The 23014-nt window shown below is 37.5% G+C and overlaps 2 protein-coding genes across 3 annotated transcripts; both read left to right on the top strand.

Annotated features, from left to right (window-relative positions):
• The first annotated feature begins 3739 nt into the window (after window positions 1–3739).
• On the top strand, window positions 3740–7729 carry LOC116254081 (SUMO-conjugating enzyme SCE1-like). Its single transcript, XM_031629154.2, has 5 exons — window positions 3740–3894; window positions 3976–4059; window positions 6699–6851; window positions 7144–7257; window positions 7367–7729. Exons 1-5 carry the CDS (start codon window positions 3826–3828, stop codon window positions 7427–7429), a joined length of 483 nt encoding a protein of 160 aa, XP_031485014.1. The 5' UTR covers window positions 3740–3825; the 3' UTR covers window positions 7430–7729.
• Window positions 7730–16816: 9087 nt separating this feature from the next.
• Window positions 16817–19923, top strand: LOC116253996 (uncharacterized). Of its 2 annotated transcripts, XM_031629007.2 has the most exons (4): window positions 16817–17107; window positions 17269–17738; window positions 17837–17989; window positions 18094–19923. In XM_031629007.2, the coding sequence occupies exons 2-4, from the start codon at window positions 17418–17420 to the stop codon at window positions 19588–19590; spliced, it is 1971 nt and encodes a 656-aa protein (XP_031484867.1). In that variant the 5' UTR covers window positions 16817–17107; window positions 17269–17417; the 3' UTR covers window positions 19591–19923. The 2 variants fall into 2 exon arrangements, with proteins under 2 accessions (XP_031484867.1, XP_031484866.1); XM_031629006.2 differs by having other exon boundaries at window positions 16817–17738.
• The last annotated feature ends 3091 nt before the right edge of the window (window positions 19924–23014 follow it).

The following is a 23014-nucleotide window of genomic DNA, read 5'->3' as shown; positions in this document are numbered from 1 at the left end:
CTGATTTCTTAATCAGATATTAAATTTTTATCCATATTCGATTTGTTCGAATCAAATCGATCAGATATCCGATTCAAAACAGATATATTAACATCCCTAACTATGACTACTTTTAATCAGTGTATGACTGTTAATAAATATATATATATATATATATATATATATATATAAGCAAATTGTTTGCTATTGCTTATTTTTTGGAACGTTACTTTTTTATTTTGTTGATTTTGTTCAAGGTTAGCCGTTTATGCCCAGACACACGCACACGCACACAAAAATCCTGTGGATGGGCGAAGCGAAGAATTTGATGTGGTGTTTGCGTGAACTTGCCCTTGATTAGGTTTTCAAATGCCACGCGTACGAGAACTAAAGAATGTGTGATGTCACGCATATTTTTGTAGGTGACAAGAAAACTACCTAAACGCGGTCATGTCTGTCTGAAAATCAACAAAGTGATGGAACTCTTGGACAACATTTCTTTGTTTGGATTTGTCCCTCCCGTCTCACTCTTCTCTCTCTCTCTCTCTCTCTCATACGTGACACACACAGAGTATATATATGTATCAGACTTGATCAAGTCTGAGAATCATCTAGGCCTTTTATCTTTATGAGACCAGACAAAGGAAATTAAGCTGCAAATTATAAATTAAGTTGTTTTCTTGAAAGTCTGCAATACCCTTCGAATATTTTGTTTCAGAAAACTCATTTTCCTCTCTCTTTCTCGCTTCCGTTGAATGACACTTTGGACTCTTGAAAAAATAGGTCGGCTTCTACATATTTACAACAATTTTCATGCACCAATCTCCTGAAAATTGATAGTTTAGACGACTTCCATGAAAGTTTGACACATGAAAGCCTAGTAGCTGCATGTTTTCTTTATATCAATTATATATATATATATATATATATATATATATATATATATATATATATATATATATATATATATATATATATATATATTCACATTTCTCTCACTTACTAAAAAAAAACAGAAAAAGAAAGAAAACCGCAATATTTCATTCAAGTGAAGAGTAATTGTTGCGAGTTTACAAAAAACCGAAAGGATTTTTACGAATAGTACCGTGTACTGCTCGAATGTTTTGTGACAGGAAAATGATAATTTTAGACAACAAACTTTTACAGAACAGGAAAAATAACATACATAAATTGATTATTTCAGTCCCAAATCTGCATATAAGGAAACGTGATCAAGAACTCATTTCCGAATTAATGACAGTTTACCTTATGTCTACCGTTTCATCTGTTTATATATCTTTTCAAAGTTAGCATAGAAAAATAAATCATATAAATAGCTGAGAAGATGAATGCGTACGTTGATCAATCATTTTAGATATTCAGTCCACAAAATCTGCGGCGTGAACCCATATTTTTTCTCAGGGATTTATTGATTTTATAGCTACTTTTTGGGTTCTTGAGCTGGAATAGGCTTTGGATCAAGGTCAATTTTAGACTCCAAGACGAACATGGTACATGTGCAGGCAAAAATGAGCTTGAAAGAATAAAAATCACTCATAACTAGAAGTGGGTATAATTCTTATGTTCTAGAAAACTCATGGTTTGTGCCTTCTGGTTTAAAGAATTGTTAGAATTTGATGATCAGGCATGAGCTAAGATACTATCAAGTATCGAGTCATCATAATTTGATTAATATTTGATAGTGCTTTGTAAAATGCTGTAATAAATTTGGGATGCTATATTGCAATTTATGAAAATGATGAGAGGCAAATTTAGTTTGCAATATGAGATTGACTGTGGTGTTGGACCTACAAGGAAGCTCATCGCCCCACCTAGATTTTAACCAAATTACCTCGTGATACTCTACCAAAGGTAAAGCTGATCCATTATAGAGTTCTATTTCTTAAAAGCAATGTTTAACCAAGATCAATTTTGTATTTTTCAGCAAAATTTGAATTTAAGAGTGATCAAAATGAGCTAGTGGCTATTTAGGCCCCAAACAAAGTTGTGGCAATGTTCTGATGTGTCTGCGTGTTCCGCCTCGGTCTTGTTCCTGCTGTTCTGTGTCGGACCTTGTGCATTTGTTTAAGCCACTATGAGGATTGTTCTTTTCCACTCTCTTCCTTTTCCTGTCTTCAGGGTCTAAAGCTATGTCTAGACCCGAATGTGGGGTACTTTCAGCTTGGTTTTGCGCTCAACTTAATAAAGTGAACAAAGAAAGAAAGTTTTGTAAAAAAAATAGGGTGTTTATGAGCGGGTTCGAGTAAAGTTGAGCCAGCTCGAACTCTGCATGAGTGTCTTGAAAGAAACTCGAACTCGGCTCGAGCTGGAGTTCCAGTTCGACTCAGGTCGAGTTTCTAAAACTCGAACTCGGCTTGATTAAGCTCGAGCCAAAGATTGGCTTGAGCCGAGCACATTTAACTCGAGTTTGACTTGTTTAGGTTGTTGAGTTCATTTCTTAACTCGAACTCGACTCGTTTAATAAACAAATCAAATTACTCAATAAATATGTCGAGTTTGAGTCAAGTTTATCGGGCGAGTTTGAGTCAAACTGAAGTTAGTTCGATCCGTTGAACACCCGTAGTAAAAAACAGGCTCAGGTTTTGAATATTTATCAAAGGTGATAACTTCTTTCAATTTATTGAGCGTGCATCCGTTCATGTCACCAAAGTTGAATATGCATGCGTCACTTTCTTATCCCTATACAAAGCACCGCGTAGCTTCAACGCTACGTAAACCGAAAGTTTACCATATTACTAAGGCGGGACTTATGATTGTAAATAATTAAAGCAACCTCACGACATTTGCATTTTGAATTGTCATCCAAATTTAATGAGGCCGGTTACAATGTGCGGCCAACCTCTTTACCACTGTTTCACCAGATGGGTATTTTATTTTTTACTAGGAGTCATTTTTTTAAATTTAACTTTTGCCTTTATTGGGAGGGATTTTTTAGTTTACCTTGTATTTTTTTTTTGGCTGTTTTAGCCCTAACACAGGGTCTCATGTTAGGGGCCTAATCTATAACATGTTTTCTACTTTAGTGACATTTGCTTTCAAATAAATATGAGAGGTTAGAGTATTATGACGACTAAACTCTTCAAACACTCATATGCACTAGAGTCACTTCAATTGGGTTGTTATCAAAGAAAAAAAAAATACAATATGTGGTGTACTAGAAAAAATTAGGTAGTAGCTAAGGCTTTCTCTTCTCTGTCTCTAGGGTCTAAAGTCGTATTGTGTCGCCCATTTCTACGTTGTGTCAAGGCACCTTCATCTCCTTGTTTCATCTCCTTGTCTCTAAGGTTTAGGGTTGTACCAAGACTCCTTCTGGGTTTTGTAAAGGCTCCCTCTTCTCCTTGTCTCTAGGGTTTAGGACTGTCTCTAGGGTTTAGGATTGTATCAACTTGTAGATATATAAAAATCGAGGACTCAATTGTATGCTATATAAAGATCGAGGACTCAATTGTATGCTAGTAGTTGCTGATCCAAACCATTCCAAACTCCTTAGGGCATGTACTACCGAAAAAGTTGATTAAATCAGGAACACAAATTTTTTTTCTTTATTATGTAAATTTAAAATTTTATTATAAGGAAAGATTTTCTGTCCTCCATCATAACACTATGAAAGAGCATGTTGAAGAAAATAGTCCCCAAAAGAAGCATCATTTGCAATTTCCTTTTGTATCATGGGCAGGATCCGCAAAACGCCTCGGAGCGAAGCCCGGATCTCCTCTTCCCGGGGCGGTTTGAATAAAGAAGAAGAGATTTAAAGAAGTGGGGCGTCTGTTACCTCATTCTCTCGTCTTCTTTTCCTGTTCTTTGGATTTGAAGAGCAGCGAGGAAATGTCAGGGGGTATAGCTCGTGGCCGACTCGCCGAGGAGCGGAAAGCATGGCGTAAGAATCACCCTCACGTCCGTCTCTCTCTTTTTCTCTCCCTCTCTCATTTGGGTTCTTTCGGTTCTCTTCCTCAGTTTCTCGTGTTGCCTGTTCAGGGCTTTGTGGCGAGGCCAGAGACGCAACCAGATGGCACCGTGAATCTGATGGTGTGGCACTGTACCATCCCTGGAAAAGTGGGGGTGAGTAAATTTTCTGGAGCCCAACGAAAGACCTTCTCGTAGTTTCCTGTTTCTATTTGTTTACTGGTTGTTGAGACCAGGCCGGGGTTGGGGGCAGATCAATGTGTGGTGCTTCTAGCTATTCCTATTCGTGCTTCTGTTTCAAATGGTAATTTAATTTGGGCATGCGAGTCTATTTTCTGTTGGATAATTCATGATTCACTGGATATAAATGCATACGACTTCTTATTTGCGATCTGTATCATGTGTTCATGTGTTGTTATTTCAGCAGCTTGGTGTCCTTCGGCTGCAATTTTTATATTCTCTTTTTATTCCGTTATGTTCTATCTTCTGCGGGAAGTGATTAGTTTTTCTTGATTGCGTTGGTATATTTCTTTAAGTTGATTAATGATGACTTGACTACGTATATCGTTTCACGAATTAAAGCTACATGGAGAATGCCACCAAAACCATATAAAAAAATGGTGGCTAATACATGATGTTGCAATTAGCATTCTCCTGCATTACGAGAGCTGTTGGGACGATGGATATGCATGAGTTCTGTGGTCCGCTCAACAGAATAAATTTTTCTGTTGTGCATTTCAAGGTGAACTCAGGATAGTTTGGTGATCAACCACATACATGCTTGGATACCATTCTCTGGTTTAAGTTGTGGGAAAATGCGAGTTCAGCGTTTGCCGTATCTTTTTTTCAGTGAGTCTACCTTTCTCATGTACACTCAATACCGTCCAAGTAAAAATATTGTGGGCAATCTCCTTTAATCCATACAATTTTCATTTTCTAAGTGAGAAGCAAATGGTTTACTTTCTTTGACTTACATTACTTTTCCTGTCTTCCTGCTTTATAATTTTAAGTTTCAGTCATATGCTATATGATTCTGCATTCCGTTCGATTGAACATGTTTCAACAAAGTAATTAAACTACATATATGGAACAAGTCATGTTATGTTGGAAAAAGAATATGATATTCAAGTTGTTGCTTCCGACAACCAAGTGTCAGTTTGGTTTGATGTGATAATTTTGCACATGCAGTGAGGAAGTTTATAATGATCAGAAAATTTACAAGCTGGGTTTTACTTGTGAGGGCTTATTGCTTACAATATGAGTGAATGCAGTTGGGAGGATTTGATTGACAGTAGCACAATGCTTCTATCCTAGCAATCAAAAAACCACCTTGCCTGTTATCTGATTATCTAGTGCTAAAATGAGGTTTCACCTACACATTTATACTTTGGTAATCATATGAAGAGCAGTTTTAAGCTAACACCAACAAACTCTCAAAATATATTGGTCTAATTTACATCAACAATGTATATATGGTGAAGGAGGTGAAGCAGTTGTTTGTGACTTTCTGATTATTACATTGCATGAGAGTATTTTACGATAAATCCATTTTAGAGACTAGTTTCAGGTTTTCATTCAACCAAATAGTTCCTTAGTACACTGAATGGTGTCTTAGGGGGTCTGATATAGCCGCGTCAATCAGCTACTTGAGTAGTTAGTTCCTAATTCTTTCTTTGTATAAAAGAATACTCAGGAAGGTGCTACTACCTCTTTTTGAATCTACTCCTGGTTCCAGGAAATGTAATGAATGCATGAAAAATGGTGTTTTTCCTGTAAGTTTTCTGCTTACATCTTGTGTTCCTAACTTCATACTGATTGATGGTAAATGCATGTGTAGTTTCTTGTGTTCTCTCGACTATGATGGCTTTTGATTCAATGCTTTGTCTCTGATGAGTATATTTAGTTGGTTGTGTGGCCCTTTTATCCTTCCTTTCCTTATTCTGTAACGAGTTGTTTCTGTTATGATACTTTTATTCGCTACCAAGCTCCAATAGAATGTAAGGTTAATAATGCACATATTTTGTATGCCAAAAAGTGATTGAAGGGAGAGCTTTAGCCTTTGAAGTTGAACGTTGTGGGATAAACGATATTAGAATGTTTGGGGATGACCTTTATTTGCATGTTGCCATGTTCTTAAAGTTTGAAAAGAAATGTGGGATAATTAAAGGTCGACTTTGTATGCCCTTCCACAATAAACAGGTGCAGACAAACTTGGACACATGAAGTCCTCAAACACGACAACCTTAATTTGATATAAACTATAACTGGGTAACTCAGGAAGTTTTTATATATGTGGTAAACATGCCATCTATTAGGGGAAAAGTTATTTATAATAATTTTGAACTCCCAACCTTGGTGTTCCTACTGCATCATTCCTGGATAAATTTTGACACCTTGAAAGATATCCTCATTTGTTGGTTTCTCTAGAAAGTCTCTTTTGGAATAATGTTTTTTTAACTTGAACTTCTCTTTTAAGTCTAAAAATTTACTCCTTCAGTTAGGGGACTGATATTATAACCGAACTAGAATAATCAATTTTTCCACTGTCAACTGAAAGCTTCATTGTCTGTTGCATCCTCATATGTTACAAATAATGACCAGGGGTGTTCTTTAGAAATGCCAAAACCCCAATGCATTCTCGGATAACTGGAGTATGACTTATGCCACTCATGACGTGCAGAAGATGTTTATTACTTTGTTTTAGAATCAGTCCTTTCTTCTCTTAGCAAAATTTCATGCATGAACTAAGAAAAATTCAAATGTTCAGATGACAAACTGTTTGTTTCATGTTACAGACTGACTGGGAGGGGGGATACTTCCCTATCACGCTCAACTTTAGTGAAGACTATCCAAGCAAACCGCCTAAATGCAAGTTTCCTCAAGGTTTCTTCCATCCCAATGTGTACCCTTCTGGAACTGTATGCCTCTCCATCCTCAACGAGGACAGTGTAAGTTGAACAATGTTCTTTCAGGTCTTGAATTTGATATGCATTCCAGAGAATCTATTTCTTCAAAAGTGTGGTCTAGGACTTGAATTGGGCTTAGGTGGGTTGGTTTTATAATCATGATCCTGAGTATAGAATCATTTGATGTGTAGTGATGTGAAGCTGATGGATTCAATCTGATATCTGGAGTTCATCAATTAAGCACGTTGTTAAGAGTTGTAGCCTCAACCCGTATGGAATTTAGGGTGGAAGGCTTGGCTCCACAAATTTACTAACATGGTTTTGTTTTTACCAGGGGTGGAGGCCGGCCATCACAGTCAGCCAAATACTTGTTGGCATACAAGATTTACTTGATCAGCCAAATCCATCTGATCCTGCTCAGACAGAAGGCTACCATCTTTTCATTCAGGTCTACATTTGGGTTGTTGGATCACATCCATTGTTTAGCACATGTTGGTTTCATTTTGTTAATTCTCATGGAAAGCTCTGACATGGAGATATTTCCACAATTACTGCAGAATCTGGCAGAATACAAAAAACGAGTTAAGCAGCAGACCAAGCAATACCCACCTCTCATATAGCCACATTGATGAATCTTTTGCCACTTTTATTGCTCTCGGCATAAACATCAGCTAAATAATTTAGTGTTGCAAACAGTAGCTTATTTTCATGGTAATTTCTCCTTGCTTTGAGGTGGACCTGCTCTCGTAAAATCCGAGCAGGTACTCTTATCAAAGTTAACCTGATGATTTATGTGATGTCTCAATATTGTCCCCAGCCTCATTTCCATGTATGATTTCTGTGATAGAGAGCCACTTCTGTGTACATTAATAGTTGAGTTAATGCCTGTCGCTAGGTTTGCTTGTTTGCCTTTTAGTCCATTTATGGGAATCAGATGAGTACGATGATGCTGATCTGCTTACAGACTTGAGTGGCAGCTGTCTCTAGGGATGTGGATCAGATTGGAATTTGATATTCCCTTAATGGTAGCCATTTTTCACCTATTTGGGTTCAAATGTAAACAAAGAAAAGTCATATCTGAATCCAAATCTGAAATTTGATTTCACGATTCAAATAAATCCAATCTGAACTGATTTTTACATTTATAACCGAATTTGAATTTTGAATTGAATTTAGCCAATTTTGGAATGTAAGAGCATTAAATATAAAATATTTATTTAAAAATAAATCTGATTTGAATTTATGTCTGAACTTGATCGGATATTTATGTATATCTGAATTTGAATATGATTAGATGCTATTTCTTAGATCGGATTTTGCATGTGAATCAGATCTGCTTTCCTAATTGGATTTAAAATTTCTTTTATATTTGACTTTTTTTTTTTGAACAATTTGGTCGGATATCCAATGCAAATTAGAGTTATTGACATCCTTAGTTGTCCCTAGAGGGAGGGATGACATGTAAATGTATTGCAGGATAGCATATGATATTCAATCGAATATTTGTTCTCCGAGAAGCATTTGCAGCACCGCAAATGTGGTGTCTTGTGTCTAATATGAATTCATTGATGCGTGCTATTTTAATGGATCACAAGAAAAGTTTGAATGTCTTTTTAAAATGGTGGTGCAACCAAAATGCTTTTTGTATCCAGAGCAGGTTGTGTGTGCCCTCCGAACTAATTACCTGCTCTCGTCATATTGGTAGCTAAGGTCAATTACTATTCATATCCTCATTATAAATTAACGAACGATGTACTTGTTTATCAATTGCTTGAAACTCACCATGCATTGTTCACTAACTTCATGTTTCTGGCAAAGCGGGAAAGCTAGAGCAAGGATGAAAGAATGAAATACAAAACAGATGTGCTCTGGCTTTCTAGATACTCAGGTCTTTCACACGTAACCCAATGCAATGCATCGGCCATGTGCGAGGGGCCGGAGCACAAATAACAAGCGGCCAACTGCCAAAGTTATATCAAAGCAGTGGCTTAGGTATAAATTTCTGGTTCAAGGGCAGGCCATCCAAAGAGAATAGATGACAGAAGCCTACACGCGCTCTACCATTGTACGAAATTTATGTCATTTTTAGGTTTAATTCTGAAAATTTTTGAAGATTGATATATTTTTTCTTTTGTTATGGGCACCAAATTAGAATTATGATTTACCAAATGGAATCTTATTAACATAACATTTGTAGGAGAGACTAGGAGCCCCAGCCCTCTCTCTCTGTCTCTTACATATATATATATATATATATATATATATATATATATATATGTAAACATTCTTCTTACGCCTGTGGTTTGGTGTATGGAGTACGAGGCGTCATTACACGACGCCGTTGAACCTTGCAGCGGGATCCCCCTGCGTGGCCCCGGCAGTGTCTCTGCAGGGGGAGGAGAAGTCCTCCTCGCTGCAAAAAAAAATTGCATTCAATGCAATTTTTTTTGGGCGCAGCTCCGGAGACTACCCGGCGGGGCGTTGCCGGTAACCTGGGTCTCCGGCGGCTGTGCCAAAAAAAGTTGCATTGGGGCAAATTTTTTTTGCGGCGGGGGATGCTACCGCCTCATCCATTTTTCAGGAAGAGGAAGGCGGTCGCCACTGCCCCATGCCGCCAAGTCCGACGAGGCGTCGTCGGCGGTTCTAGGCTGCCGGGGACCGTGCTGAGGCGTCGCCGGCGGCGTTGGGGGTGCGACCACTGCCTCCGTGGCCGACGCTCATTGTTCTCTATTTATTTTTTAAAAACTAGTAAGAGCATCCTGTGAGCGGACACCACACACACACACACATATATATATATACACACACACGAGTGGATCTGAATGTCAAGAATATATGTGATCTCAGGTAATTTTTCATTTCAAACAAGTGCAAAGAAAAATTTTTTGTTTCATTTAATAGATTCAAATCTTTGTTGAGTGGATCTCAATGCCAAAAATATATGTGATCCCACGTAATTTTTCATTTCAAACAAGTGCAAAGAAAAAACTTTCGTCTCATTTAATAGATTCAAATCTTTGGTTATAAATAAGGAATCAACAACATAAATCACAATATTAAGGTACGCGTATTCAACTATCATATTTTTCCAAAAAGGAAAGGCCAAAATTAACCACAAGAAAGGTCATATTTTCTCACACTTAAGTTTTTGTTATAGAGTGGCACTTTTTCATTACGTCCATTTAATGCATGAATTTATTACTCTCAACAACTTCCTTGAAAATCGTTGAACCATAATTCATATCTATAACACCAATTAAATGCACCACATAATTATAATAAGAAATATTTTCGTTCATGAATATAATACAAGAGCCAATGAAGAAATCCATGTTTCAACACTGAACCAGTCCAAAAATCATCTGAACTAGTTTCAAGAACTAGAAAACGGATCTAGGAACCAATAAACCGGTCCCAGAAACCAGTGAACTGGTTCAGAATCCCTATGAGCAAGCCCACAAACTGAATCAACCAGCCAAGAGATATCAACTGGGTTGAACTGGATCAGAATGATATCCGCTAGAATTAGGTAACAGGCTCTGTTCTGGATAAATCAGGTTGGGTGCAAGTACCACAGACCCGGTAATATAACATAAAATCCGGATTGAAAACAACCAAGCATAGGAATGAAGCTCCATATCAAGCAAATTCAGAACTGAAAATGGTAGATCCGGATTCATAGAGATGTATGCGAACTGTCGATTCAAGTAATAGAAGGTTAAAGATTCATGAGAACGGATCATACCTAGCACGGAAGACATACATGCACGAGATCTAGATCCATACCACAAAATCGAGGCCCAGACCAACAAACTTGAATATGAGACAGAAGATTCAGATCCATAGACCAAAAGACAGGAACTAGAAACCCTGGATCCCTTACAAAATGTTCAAAATTTTTATAAAGGCCAAATTAACATTGTGAAAAAAATTTAACAGCTTCTGAAACTTTTTTTTTTGAAATCTCAAAGGGGCCGTGGCCTAGATACTAGATAGCATCAACATTAATAAAAAAATCCATAGTTTTCACATAAACAACTTGAATCAAAGCATGTTTTATATCAAAATAGTTTCTATAGATATATTAAGACGTATATATTTTATTTAAAAATAATTTTTTAACCAAAACTTACAAGGTCTGGTTTTTATCCGTGACTTAAATGGTTTCTATATACACGCCCCATGTGCAGCTACACCCAACAAATAAGACTTTATTCTGAGCTAATCATATTCATGTTTGTTCACCTATCTTTATCAACATGATCAAAGTACATTTCTTAGCGGAAAGCAACTATTAAGTTATGCCATCGATACATGATTATGAGTTTGTTAAGAACTTGAAAAATCAAGTCATTATTTCTATGAGACAGGTCATATATATATATATAATATGCTGTACTTGGTTGATAAGATAAGATCTTTGTGATTGTCCAAAGGATGTCAAAAAGAAATATTTGGTTTTGATGGGTAGCTGATCATGTAAGCAATTTTTTGAAAGAAAAAATTATTGGGGTGAGCAAGACGCTAGTCTCACCGGCCCAGGCAAGACGCAAGCGCCTAGGATTGCTTTCAGTGGCTAGAGGTGACAAAACACCATGCTTAAGCTTGCATATCGGTGCCACCCCCACTTCCTTACAAAGAATTGAGGTTATGAGAGTTGAAACAAAAATTGGTCGCCTATTGGCCCTCGCCATGTCCATTACACCAACCTCTTTAGGAATAAAGAGAAACTATTTAGATGGTGCCAAACGATAGGTTGCCGCAGTTAGAAACAAGTGATAGTGTCTGATAGTTGACGGAAGTAGGATTCAGGGTAGGCAACTGCCTGCTGTGTTATATCCTCACGGATCAACCTTTCTCCTTGTCCATGAGTTTCTGTCAAGCAAGTACAAAGAATATGCTTTATGTTGCTTGGGTAGAGCTATCTGCCATATACCAACAATGGACAATCATGCCTAGAGACAGCCAATTCTATGGAATTTAAAAAAAAAAAGAAAGCTCCCCATATCCAAGAAGATAAAGGACAAGTCACAAGTTTCTAGTACAAGCCACATAGAGAGATACAGAAGTTTTTATATAATTAAGTAGTTTCTGCAACTAGTTTTAAAAATTTTATTAGGATATTTTTTTTGGGTGCACTTTTATTAACGAATCGGCCCATGTCGGCCGATACACATTATGTACGCCTCTCGCCGATACAATGCAGGGACAGTGAGGATTTATAATTTTCCATTTCTAAATCAATTGAAAATATTTACATTATTTTTTTGCTCCAAAAAAGAGAAAAATAAGGTGCATGACATGGGCCGATACGCAGTGATGCATATTTGCCAATACTGTGTACCGATACAAATGTTTACAACATGAGGGTAAGGTTCAACTTTCTTTCCTACCAATAACAATCCAAATCTCGACTGATCATATGATTTGGATTCGGATCGGCATATGACTGGATTACTGGGTCAACGAGTTTACTCATCAACTTAGTGAGAGTTGGTCAACTCGATCGAGTATTCAAATAACCATAATGTATTTTTACTACAATTTCGGAGGAGTCGGGCCAAGCCTTGACCCATGGCCAGATTTGTTGGCAACCTGAGCTGACTCAAGCGATTCCCCGGACGAGTTTGCCAACCATGCTACCGATACAGTGCCAAGACTGGTACTTAAGCTATATAAGTAAACTCCAACTTCATTGACACCAAGAAGAATACCTAGTGTTTGTTGCACGTTTGGCCTAGTTTTCTTCTTTCTTGGTCTTTGGCATTATTTCTATTTGGTTCTCTTCACCTTGAAGCTAAAGTAATGGGGGGAGCATTTTTAGGTAAAAATATCATAAAGGGATTCATAGTAACTGTTCCAGTCAACTATTTCCCTCTTTCTGTTGTTTCTACATTATTTTCAAGATTAATGAAGTACCGCTCAAGCGCCGACACGTCTTTGAGCCCCGATCGGCGGAGAAAAGGAGGAGAGGCTTCCGCCTTTTACTGGGATGGTTGATTTCCCTTCTGCTGGTCTTAAATACATTCACATGCACTTGTTTCATTTCCATAATTTTTTAACAAGTGTTCGATTATCTAATGAGCTACTCTAATAAAAATTTCTGTTCGCAGAAAATAATTGCCATTCAATTTGATTTGACCGAATCTCTGAAGTTCTGAAACCATTTGATGCAAAAAAAAAAAAAAAAGTGGATTTAACAACAATGGTGGATCACAAGCAAGTAATAGTATCTCCTTAGAATGACTATGGTAAACAAAAAGATACACATTGTGGTCTAAATTTGATAAATGCATCAATAAATGCCACAGCGCCAATCTTGGTCCATCTTCTTCCTTACCTAATGTTTAAAAATAATTGAAAAGGAAAAAACTATAATGTTTAAAAATAATTGAAAAGGAAAAAACTATGGGCCAATCTTGTGTTTTTTACGTTCACAACAACATTTTGTCACCTGAACAAAATATCTTAAAAAATTTCTTGGTGTTTATTGCTTCGATAAAGTGCTCAAGTGTATTAGTGAGACATTTGGTTCTTATACTATTGCAAACACACACTAGACTAAGTATCAATGACATTAATTTAGTCATTTTTTTACACTTTACTTTTAAACGACAAAGTGAAATACACCGATATCCTGTTCTAAACAGGAACGTTCATAGATCAGATTTGAATTAACATACAAATGCAAATGAAGAAAAGTGTACGCCGTATCCAAGAATTTTGAATTCAAAATCCGAATCAAACTTTTAAACTTAAAACAGAATCTGAATCAGGCTTTAAATACACAATCGAATCCAAAATGCATACTACATTTCAAAAACAGACGTTCCAAATGTATGAATATTACATATAGAATATTTATCTAAAACTAACTTTACATTTAAATTTGAATCTGGTTGGATATTTTATCTAAAATCGAATTCAAAACTAAATTCGAAACGTTGTAGATTTGTAATCCAATTTCTAAAAACACCCCACCAGAAGATAATCAATAATGCAGGATAGGTCGCGCCAGAATCAAACTAGTACACCAGAAAAATGACAAAACCCAACAATTTGTGCAAAAGCGGTCAAGAGAATGAAGAAATTTATCAACAGCAAATGGGGTAGAAAGTAGGTAAGTTTATAATGAGGGTTGCATTTTGAGTACATTTGCAAATGTGAGGCGCCATTGGTTTCCTTCATACAGAAGTTAGAACAACTATAAGTTTTCATTTTCTTACCAAACCAATGATCCATTGTCTTCCATGTGGGGAAGACCACAACTTGATTTTTGAAAACACTAATTAATTGGATTTGGATGTTATATTGAACACCCATAATTGGCAGCCGCTGTACAAGTTTTATTGTAATTATTGCGGACAAATTGGTGAAAAATGTCATCCAATTATTGCAATAATAATGAAGAGATAGAACTTTTTTTAATACCATTATTATTCTTTGGAATTTTGAGATTATGTCAGAAATTTTCTTGTGTGTCTTCATCTTTTAAAAAAGTTGGACTTGGAATCTCCAGATTGGAAAAATATATTCAGGTCGTGTTTGGTTGACACTTTGTAAAGCGGCTGTTTGTGAAAAACATGTTTTGTGGCAACTTGGTCTGTGTGTTTGTGTTTGGTGGACAAGACAAGTAACATGGGGAAGAGTCAGGTTATTTATAACTTGGGCATTTCACAAACTCAATTTTGACTGTCACCTAAATACGCCTTAAATACCATTTTGAAGACGCAACCTAATAGATTTTACCTTGCTTCAACTATCTCTCGCCATTCAGAGTTACCCAGTCATCTAACCAGGTCCGTCTATTTGATGCAAATGAATGGTTGAGATAAAAATATGAAAAAAAAGGTGCGAGCTAATACCAAATGATGAAAATGTTCATCATCTTTTTTTTTTCCCTTGTTTTTATCTTAGCCATCCATCACTTTATAAATGTGGTCTTAAGAGCGATTTGATGAGAAACATGCATTAAGTTAACTATTTTTTTACTTTAATAATTTTTTTAATAATAAAAATTGGACGGCTCAAATAACATGAAATTTTGATAGTATTTCACAAAAATAACTTGAACTAAAACTTTAAAGCTAAATGTTTATAAGCACATTAAGTTGTTCACATTTTGTTTAAAATATTTTTTGTTAAGTCTGATTTTTGTCTCTTACCTAAGTGCTATTCTCTCTCTATCTCTCTCTCTCTCTCTCTCTCTCTCTCTCTATATATATATATATATATATATATATATATATATATATATATATATATATATATTTTGCAAAGTTGCCTATAAACTGTAGCAGCAAGTCCAAGATGTGGCACGTTCTGCCGATTAAGATCTCTTAATGAAACCATCCTCGTAGATGTGACATGTGCATCGCTATAATCCGCTCAAAACGGCTCTCAACTATGAGCACTTGTTTATGATAAACTTGTAAACAATGCCATGAAAAAAAGTTCATCTACTACGTAGCAGGTTGAATAGACTTAAGATATTTAAGAAGGTCAAAGACTCAACATACACATACGTATTTCGCTAATGTATCCGTTGCCTTGATCCATGAAGAGTTGCTTTAAAGAAAATAGAACTTTACGTAACTAAAGAGTCTATCCTACTAGGAAGACAAGTAAGAGCGAGCCTCCGGCTTTTGGGCCGGGCCATAATCTTTATATATATATATATATATATTAAATAAACCGAGCCCAAGACAAACCGGGCTGCCAAAATGAGCTCCGGGCCGGCCCAAGGCTATGTCCAGCTCTAAAGACAAAAAATTAGATAGAGTGCTTTGACTCTAGTCAACGGCTCTCCCCGCTCACTAAAAAGAAAAATATAACTTTGACGACCATATTGGTCTGTGCCAACTTTTTGTAATTTAAAAATGTTTTAACCAATTTTAACTTGATTTAAAAATGTAAAACAAATATATAAGTATCCTGATCACATGATACGGATCGGCCGGTATGCTTCAATCGATATTAAAAAAACTCCTTTTTACCTAAATCTTGGTTTAAAATGGAAACGACTTTTATATATATATATATATATATATATATATATATATATATATATATATATATTAAATGAGGCTTGAGAAAGATAAAACATAAAAAAATGCGTAATTTTCTCTGTCCCATCAGCGTTAAACGATAAAAAAAGGGAGCAAAAGATATATTAAAAAGGGATCGAAATAAATTTCCTATTCTTCTGCATCTCCCCCCAAACGCCACTCAGGAACTTGACCGTTTCTAATCAGAAAACCAACACGGAGACCGTGGAACGGACACCCTCATCATTTGAACCATTCAGCACCAAAAAAAAAAAATCAAATTAAATATAAAGGAAATAATCCGGAAGATCACAGAAGGCCGGTTTCCTACGAAAGTTGCTCTCACCAGATTCCCTTTCTCAGGTCAACGCCTTCCATCCCACAGGAATGAGCTTTCTCAGGAAAATATAAAAAATTGCAGAAAGACGAGGAAAGAGATCGGTTCCTCTCTCAACGTGCAAAGGGAAACCTAAAGTCCACGCTTTCACAAAAGCATGCAGAAATAATAACAATAACAACAACTATGATGATAAATGATAATGAAAAGGGCAGAAAACAAGAGCTAGATTACCAAATCTTCTCAGAAAGCAACCTCAGTTTCTTGAAAGAAAAGCACTCTTTGAGTCATTCTGGTTGCACCAAATACACACAATATTATCCCCACTTGATATACCCGGTCAAAGACAGAAAAGCATGCAAAAATATCCACGTTGTCATGAGTTGTCCCCTTTATCTCTCTCTAGATTAGAAAGAAAAATTCTTGCTAAAAGTTGAGCATATCATATGAATGCGGTAATCATGAACATAAATTCTGTGAGATCAACGGTCTGGAGATATAAAGCCAAACATCATAATTTTTTCTGGGGTTTCTTGACAGGTGTGATTCTAAAAGTTGGCAGCCAAGTTGGTGCAATATATTATTGCTCTTGAAACGCGGATTGGCAAGATCAAACGTCTGGGCAACATCATAAATTTTCTCATGATGAACTCAACAATGGGCAATGTCCAAACCAGGGGCAAGGGTGATCCATAAGAAAGCAAAAGACTACTGTAGCGGTCGGACCCATTTTCTGTAACGGTTCAAATTTGGCTCTAAATGAGGGTGAACTCGACAACCCAATTCATCATTGATGATCAGCTTCCTTGTCCAGAATCTAGACGACAGGGAGACACTAATCTCTTTGAAATTTTGTTGGAGATGATAGAAGAAAAGGTGGAAGGATCTGCCATTGAATGCAGATATATATGAGGGTAAGGAACCAATCCCGTTTCACCTCTTTGAACAGGTCAATTATCCAGGAAATTTTCCTTCGGTTCGAGAAGTAGGGTAGAAATTTCCGGATTGCTTCCTGAGTTGGAAATTGACCCCCAACGGCTTTCACAAGGTGACGCCATGACTTTTCCTCGCGCAGGGGAGTCTTAACAGAGGATACCAACATGAAAAATCCATGATTTCTAGTTCCGGGAGGCGAACAATCTTCTCTGCCTTTTGACCAGATAGAGTGGTAGGAGAATTCTATGTTTCCGGTGGCGTTTTCGTAGGTTGTATCAGAGGATTGTCATGGGGAGGAAGTTGAAGGCTTGGTCTGGATCTGCAAATTACAGGAGCTTCGAGCTCAATCTCTTGGTTCATGGCATCAAAGGTCTGACGATCGGCGACGGCGAGAAACGGGAGAATTACAGCATCATATTGCAGATCCAATGGAAAGGACGGCGAAATCGAGCTGGGTACCGGTCAAAATCGGTTAGAAATACGACGGCCACGCAATGCGTTCAAGGTGATGGCTCTGTTAATTGGAACGAATCATTTGATCATATATGCAAGCTGAAGTTTCTGAACACGAGATGCTCATCAAGTTGGGACATTCATCTCGAGGTTCATGTGAGTAAATCTTTTAAGGCTATTCGAGAACAAAGTGATTTCATGAGTTATGCCGAATCTGCGCAATTATTTAAATTTGGTATATTCACATTGGACAGGGTTTGGCTCAAGATTCAGATAGCAGGACATCAGTTCTCGGCAAAGTTATGTTGGACCTGGCAGAGTTTGTCACTCTGGATTGTTCGAAAAGGACCATTCAGATTCCAGTTTGTTGCAATGTTGGAGGATCTACCATGGAAACCGAATTGACGGTAAGTTCTCTCTCTCTCTCTCTCTCTCTCCCTTCACTCTCATTTTGTGTAACCTTCTCCTTCTAAATGATCTCATACATATCTGCCGCCTCCAAAATTTCCAGATGACGCTTGCTTTGTCTGAGATCAAAACTAAGAGGAGAACCATGATCACCCGTGCAAAATCTCTTTTCTCCTCCGGCGGATCGTGCAAAGGTCTTTCCCAAATCGACGATGGGTCTCAATTTGTGATTTCACGGGGGAAGGAAATGGCTAAAGCAATTGAACGTGAAGCAGAGAAACAAAATTCTTCAGAGTATGATGGGACCAGCGACTGCAGATTCACCCCGGAGCAGTCGAAGGAACTTACAGGTACTGAATCGTCATCTTCTTCTTCATCCGAAGAGGAGCCTGAATTTGGTTATGGCAACATAGCCGAAACAAATCTTTTGGTCGGAATACAAATCAGAAATCAGGAAGGCGACAGGATCGAAAGCCGGGAAGGTCCTACATCAGCCTCTGATTGTCAAACTGCTCCAAGGGCTACGCTCTTCAACCTCCTTTCATGGAAAACCGCAAGTTTCAGAGGGTCTTACCGACACAAAGGTATACCATTACTTAAGAAGGACTGCGAACATGGCGGTGATGATATCGACGATGATCGGCGTAATCAACCAAATCAGCAATCAGCATCATCAAGCCCAAGTAAAATCCCTTCCCCAACATCAGGATTTGATGATGATAATTCCTTTGAGGTTGGATCTTGGGAAAAGAAACTACTGGTTAGCAGGGATGGGCAGTCGGAACTGTTCACGAGTACCTTCTTCGCATCAGTCGATCAGTGCAGCGAGAAGGTAGCCGGAGATGGTGCCTGTGCTGTTCTTGTTGCTGTTATAGCTGATTGGCTTCACAGGAACAAAGAGACTCTGCCTCTGAAATGCCAATTTGACCAGTTGATAAGAGAAGGATCATTGGAGTGGAGAAAGCTCTGTGAAAATGAGACTCACATGGAGAGGTTCTCGGACAAGCACTTCGATATTGACACTGTCCTTGAAGCAAAAGTGCGCCCGCTCTCAGTTGTTTCAGAAATGTCATATATTGGATTCTTTGTGCCAGATGACATGACAGAGACCTTCGATTTTCTGGAGGGGGCAATGAGCTTTGACAGTATATGGGAAGAACTTGTCAATAACGTTGGACCTGAAGGGAGTGTTTACATTGTTAGCTGGAATGATCATTTTTTCCTCCTGAAAGTGGAAATGGAGACTATTTACTTGATTGACACACTTGGGGAAAGACTACACGAGGGCTGCAACCAAGCTTTCATGTTGAAGTTTGACAAGGATACAACAGTCTATGGATTGCAGCCAGGCAATCCTGACAGGGAGTTGCAGGACACAAGTGACAGTGCCTCAGACCAAGCCAAGGCAGAAAAAGATGCAGATTTAGTTAGGGAGATCATAAGCCAAGGACGGACTTCCTGCAAAGCATTTATCAAGAAGTTTTTGGCAGCCTTGCCTCTGAGGGAACTGCAAGTTGACATGAAAAAGGGATTAGTCAGGGAAGACATGTTGCATCGTCGTCTGCAGATCGAGTTCCATTATACATCTCTTTGTGACTAGCCAAGTATTAAGAGAAACATGCACAGATCACATCGCTGACCAATTTACTTCCTCATTCCAGAAACAGTGGCACGTTGTGGCCGGTTCTGTGGACGGTCAACATGATTTTCTTTGATAAGTCTGCCTTGGAATTTTTGTCCAATAAAGAGAATGTCAATATGAGATGTACATATGCATGCCCAGCGGAGCATATTCTAGATTGCACAGTCCATGTAGCTAATAATTAGTGCATGTAAAGGTTTTTTGGATTTTTATGAGTGAATATCAATTGCATGTTATTTTTGTATGATTTGGACAATACAAAGAAATCCACAAAAGATATGTGATTCTTTATGTTTGTTCCTGCAGTGTTTGAAGTTTGTTGTACCAAAAGTAAGGACAGATTGTGACAGTTTGTCTGCTTGATGATGACCATTCTTCATATGCAGACAAACCGTCTTCAGTCTTGTTAGTTACTGGTCCACTGTTCTTATGATGGTTATGATTCAGACAACCTCTCTATGCGCACGTTATGGGGATTGTGCAGCTGCCAACGATAGTTGGGAAATTTCACATTACTAATGCTTCATAAGCAGCTTTCATGTTTATCAGTTGAAGCGTCGTCCATTTTTCAAATTCTGATACCCCAAACTTTCAAAATGCTCCTTAAATTTTATTATACTGCACCAGCAAATTCACACCCCAATGGTGTTGCAGGTGCTGCCGGAGGATCAGAAATGCAGAGGTGGGGTTTAAAAGTAAACAAAGTTGTAATGGATAGTGATAATTGTTCCTGCAATTTGTCTTTTCCTTTTCTGGATATCATTTTCTCCTGAACTTGAGGACAAGTTAATTAAAGCGACGTGACCAGATTCCCTTTTTGTCCACATAGCAAGTTTCTGAAACAACAGGAGCCACGCAATCACGAAGGCAGGCACAATAAGCTTGTAAACATTACTATATATTTAAACATTACTATATATTTATTTATGCTACAAATGTATACTAAATTTGCATTTATACGAATACCCAAGATAGAAGAAGATTTCAGTGGATCGCCTTTTTGTTATTTACATTTGATTTGACTCCAAATGGAAGCTGTGGATAATACGTAGATGAAATTGCAAGTAACTAAGGCGGTATTCGCCTGTAGTTGGAAATGGAAAAGAAAAGGAAAAAATAAAGGCAAAAATAAGATTTTCAGGTGGATTCAGTTCCTTCATAACTTGCATGGATATTGCAGTAGGTATGGGAATTTGGCAAGTCTTTCTTGGAACATACAAATGTCTTCTATGCATGGCGATTTATAGTTGAGAATCAAATCGATGTGACTATAAATCACTAGGACACAGTTGTATGCTTCAAGAAAGATTTGCCAAATTCTCCTATATATATATATATATATATATATATATATATATATATATATATGGGAGATAGAGAGAGAGAGAGAGAGGAGATAGACACGCAATACTAGATAAATAAGGAGCAATATCAGCTTTGATCTATAGGTGGTCAAAAGATAGGTGGTCAAAAGAAGAATAAAGAGTTTGGTAATTTAGTTCACATTTTTTTCTCTTTGTTTTTCTCTCAACGATTGATCTGGAAAAGTTTTTCTCTCAACGATTGATCTGGAAAAGATCAGGAGCTGATATTTTTTTTATTTGTCTTTATTTATGTCAATTGTGTCGACCAACTTCCAACTGTTAATGAAAAATGTGTGGTTGAGTTGTCCTTGGTAACATAAATAATTTTTCATTTTTTATGGTTTTTTCATGTGTTATATTCATGCGTGTGTATTTGTCTGTGTTATATACATAAATAATCTTTAAATGGCCTTACCTGTCAATTGTGTCAAGTTAAATGAAAAATGTGTGGTTGACCTGTTCTTGACAAAAAAAAATTAATTTGATTTTTGATAGTATCTTTTTGTTATTATATAAAAATATATATGTGTGTGTGTGTGCACGCACACGCACACAAAGGAAATTGCAATTGTGCATAAAGAAATTCATCACACAAAGAACGCAACCATGCTTCTACGTTTACCAACTTTGGTGCGCAAAATTCCTTATGGGATGAAAGCTGAATTTTGACGATATAAGAATCAAATATTCAGCAAAGAAGGCGACAAGGGCATGATGGGTCAGTCTAATGGTGCAGGCTTCGACTGTTTCATGGTTCAATTCCCACTGTTGTCATTTCTTGTGTAGGTTGAACCGCTACAAGCTAGCGGACAAGCTGGGCTTTGTAAAAGTACAACCAAAGGGTTCTAACTTTTACCGCTGCATTTAAGAGGGTTTAGGTTTGGTTTCCTTTCCAACTCGTCTGGACTTTCTTCAATATAAATTTTGGGCTTCCCTTTTCTCATACAGAGGATGCCACTCAAGCGTAATCTGCAGATTTTCATTTGAGTCGCTCTTTCTGAATCATGGACATGGTATCTAATTATCATCTAAAACTTACCGTTATTCAACATGATTTTATTTTGCAGATCATAAAATAAGAGGAAATCAATAACTAGTTCTGGAACCCGGAGTTAAAGAAAGGAGGGAGAGATTTGGCCTTTCTTCGGGCAGCCAGTTAGGGGATCAGTACCTTGCAGTTTCATGTTGCTACGTAGCCAAGCTTTCAAGGCAAGTAAGCTGCATAGGAATGAGTTTTAAGGCAAGCAAGCCGCACCTGAATGCAGAAAGGCATGAAGTGTATGATAATAATAATAGTTTGTTAGTGTTTCATGAATTTGCTTCAAAGATCATAGAACATGGTGCTCCAGCCTTCGTGCGTTCATGAATAAGAACAGTAACAAACTTTTCATTGCCAACCAGCCCCTTAGAGGGCATTTGGTAGCATAAACTTTATGTTAAGGAATAGTGTTTAATCAAGAACGAGGTGCACCAAACACCAGACAAAGCAGAAAAAGAAAACCAACAGAGAACAATTTGTCTCTACTTTTTTAGAGAACAAAAAATTTCACGTTCTTTCATGAAACCTCTCCACCCGTGGAACAAATATCCACGGCCGAGTGGGAGAGTCCTCTCACTACCGCCTCCTTAGTCCTTCCTAACGCGGACTGCTATTGCCCCATTGAGCCTTCATCCTCCTCCCTGCAACTGCTTGCTCTCTCTATCTCCCCTGAAATTTCTCGGGTGTCGTCATCTCCAAAGATGGCATATCGGAGAAGGCTCTCTATGAATTAAATGTTCAATTTTTTTGCAGCTGACGTTCCATCATTGCCATCCGAGTGTGGAGCTTGATTCTAATTTTCTAAGGTATCCGTTGTAATTTGCTGTTTTTGCAACGTTGTTTGCTGCCCTAAACTCCAACTTAAGAGAGCCGGCATCTCTTGTATTTGTGTTCTGAGATGGGGAAAAAAACCAGTGCTGCCATGGACGTTCGAAGACTTTGGTCTCTTCAGACCACATAAAATCCTTGTGTGTTTTTC

This window comes from Nymphaea colorata, chromosome 5 (assembly GCF_008831285.2).
Source record: "Nymphaea colorata isolate Beijing-Zhang1983 chromosome 5, ASM883128v2, whole genome shotgun sequence".
Lineage (NCBI taxonomy): Eukaryota > Viridiplantae > Streptophyta > Magnoliopsida > Nymphaeales > Nymphaeaceae > Nymphaea > Nymphaea colorata.
This window is presented reverse-complemented; position numbering and strand designations above follow the sequence as displayed.

Coding starts and splice junctions, on each gene's coding strand:
- LOC116254081 (XM_031629154.2), top strand. CDS start 3,826: ATGTCAGGGGGTATAGCTCGTGGCCGACTCGCCGAGGAGCGGAAAGCA. Junction 3,895..3,975: donor GGCGTAAGAATCACCCTCAC/GTCCGTCTCTCT, acceptor TTGCCTGTTCAG/GGCTTTGTGGCGAGGCCAGA. Junction 7,258..7,366: donor GCTACCATCTTTTCATTCAG/GTCTACATTTGG, acceptor CAATTACTGCAG/AATCTGGCAGAATACAAAAA.
- LOC116253996 (XM_031629007.2), top strand. CDS start 17,418: ATGGGGAGGAAGTTGAAGGCTTGGTCTGGATCTGCAAATTACAGGAGC. Junction 17,739..17,836: donor ACATTCATCTCGAGGTTCAT/GTGAGTAAATCT, acceptor CACATTGGACAG/GGTTTGGCTCAAGATTCAGA. Junction 17,990..18,093: donor CCATGGAAACCGAATTGACG/GTAAGTTCTCTC, acceptor CAAAATTTCCAG/ATGACGCTTGCTTTGTCTGA.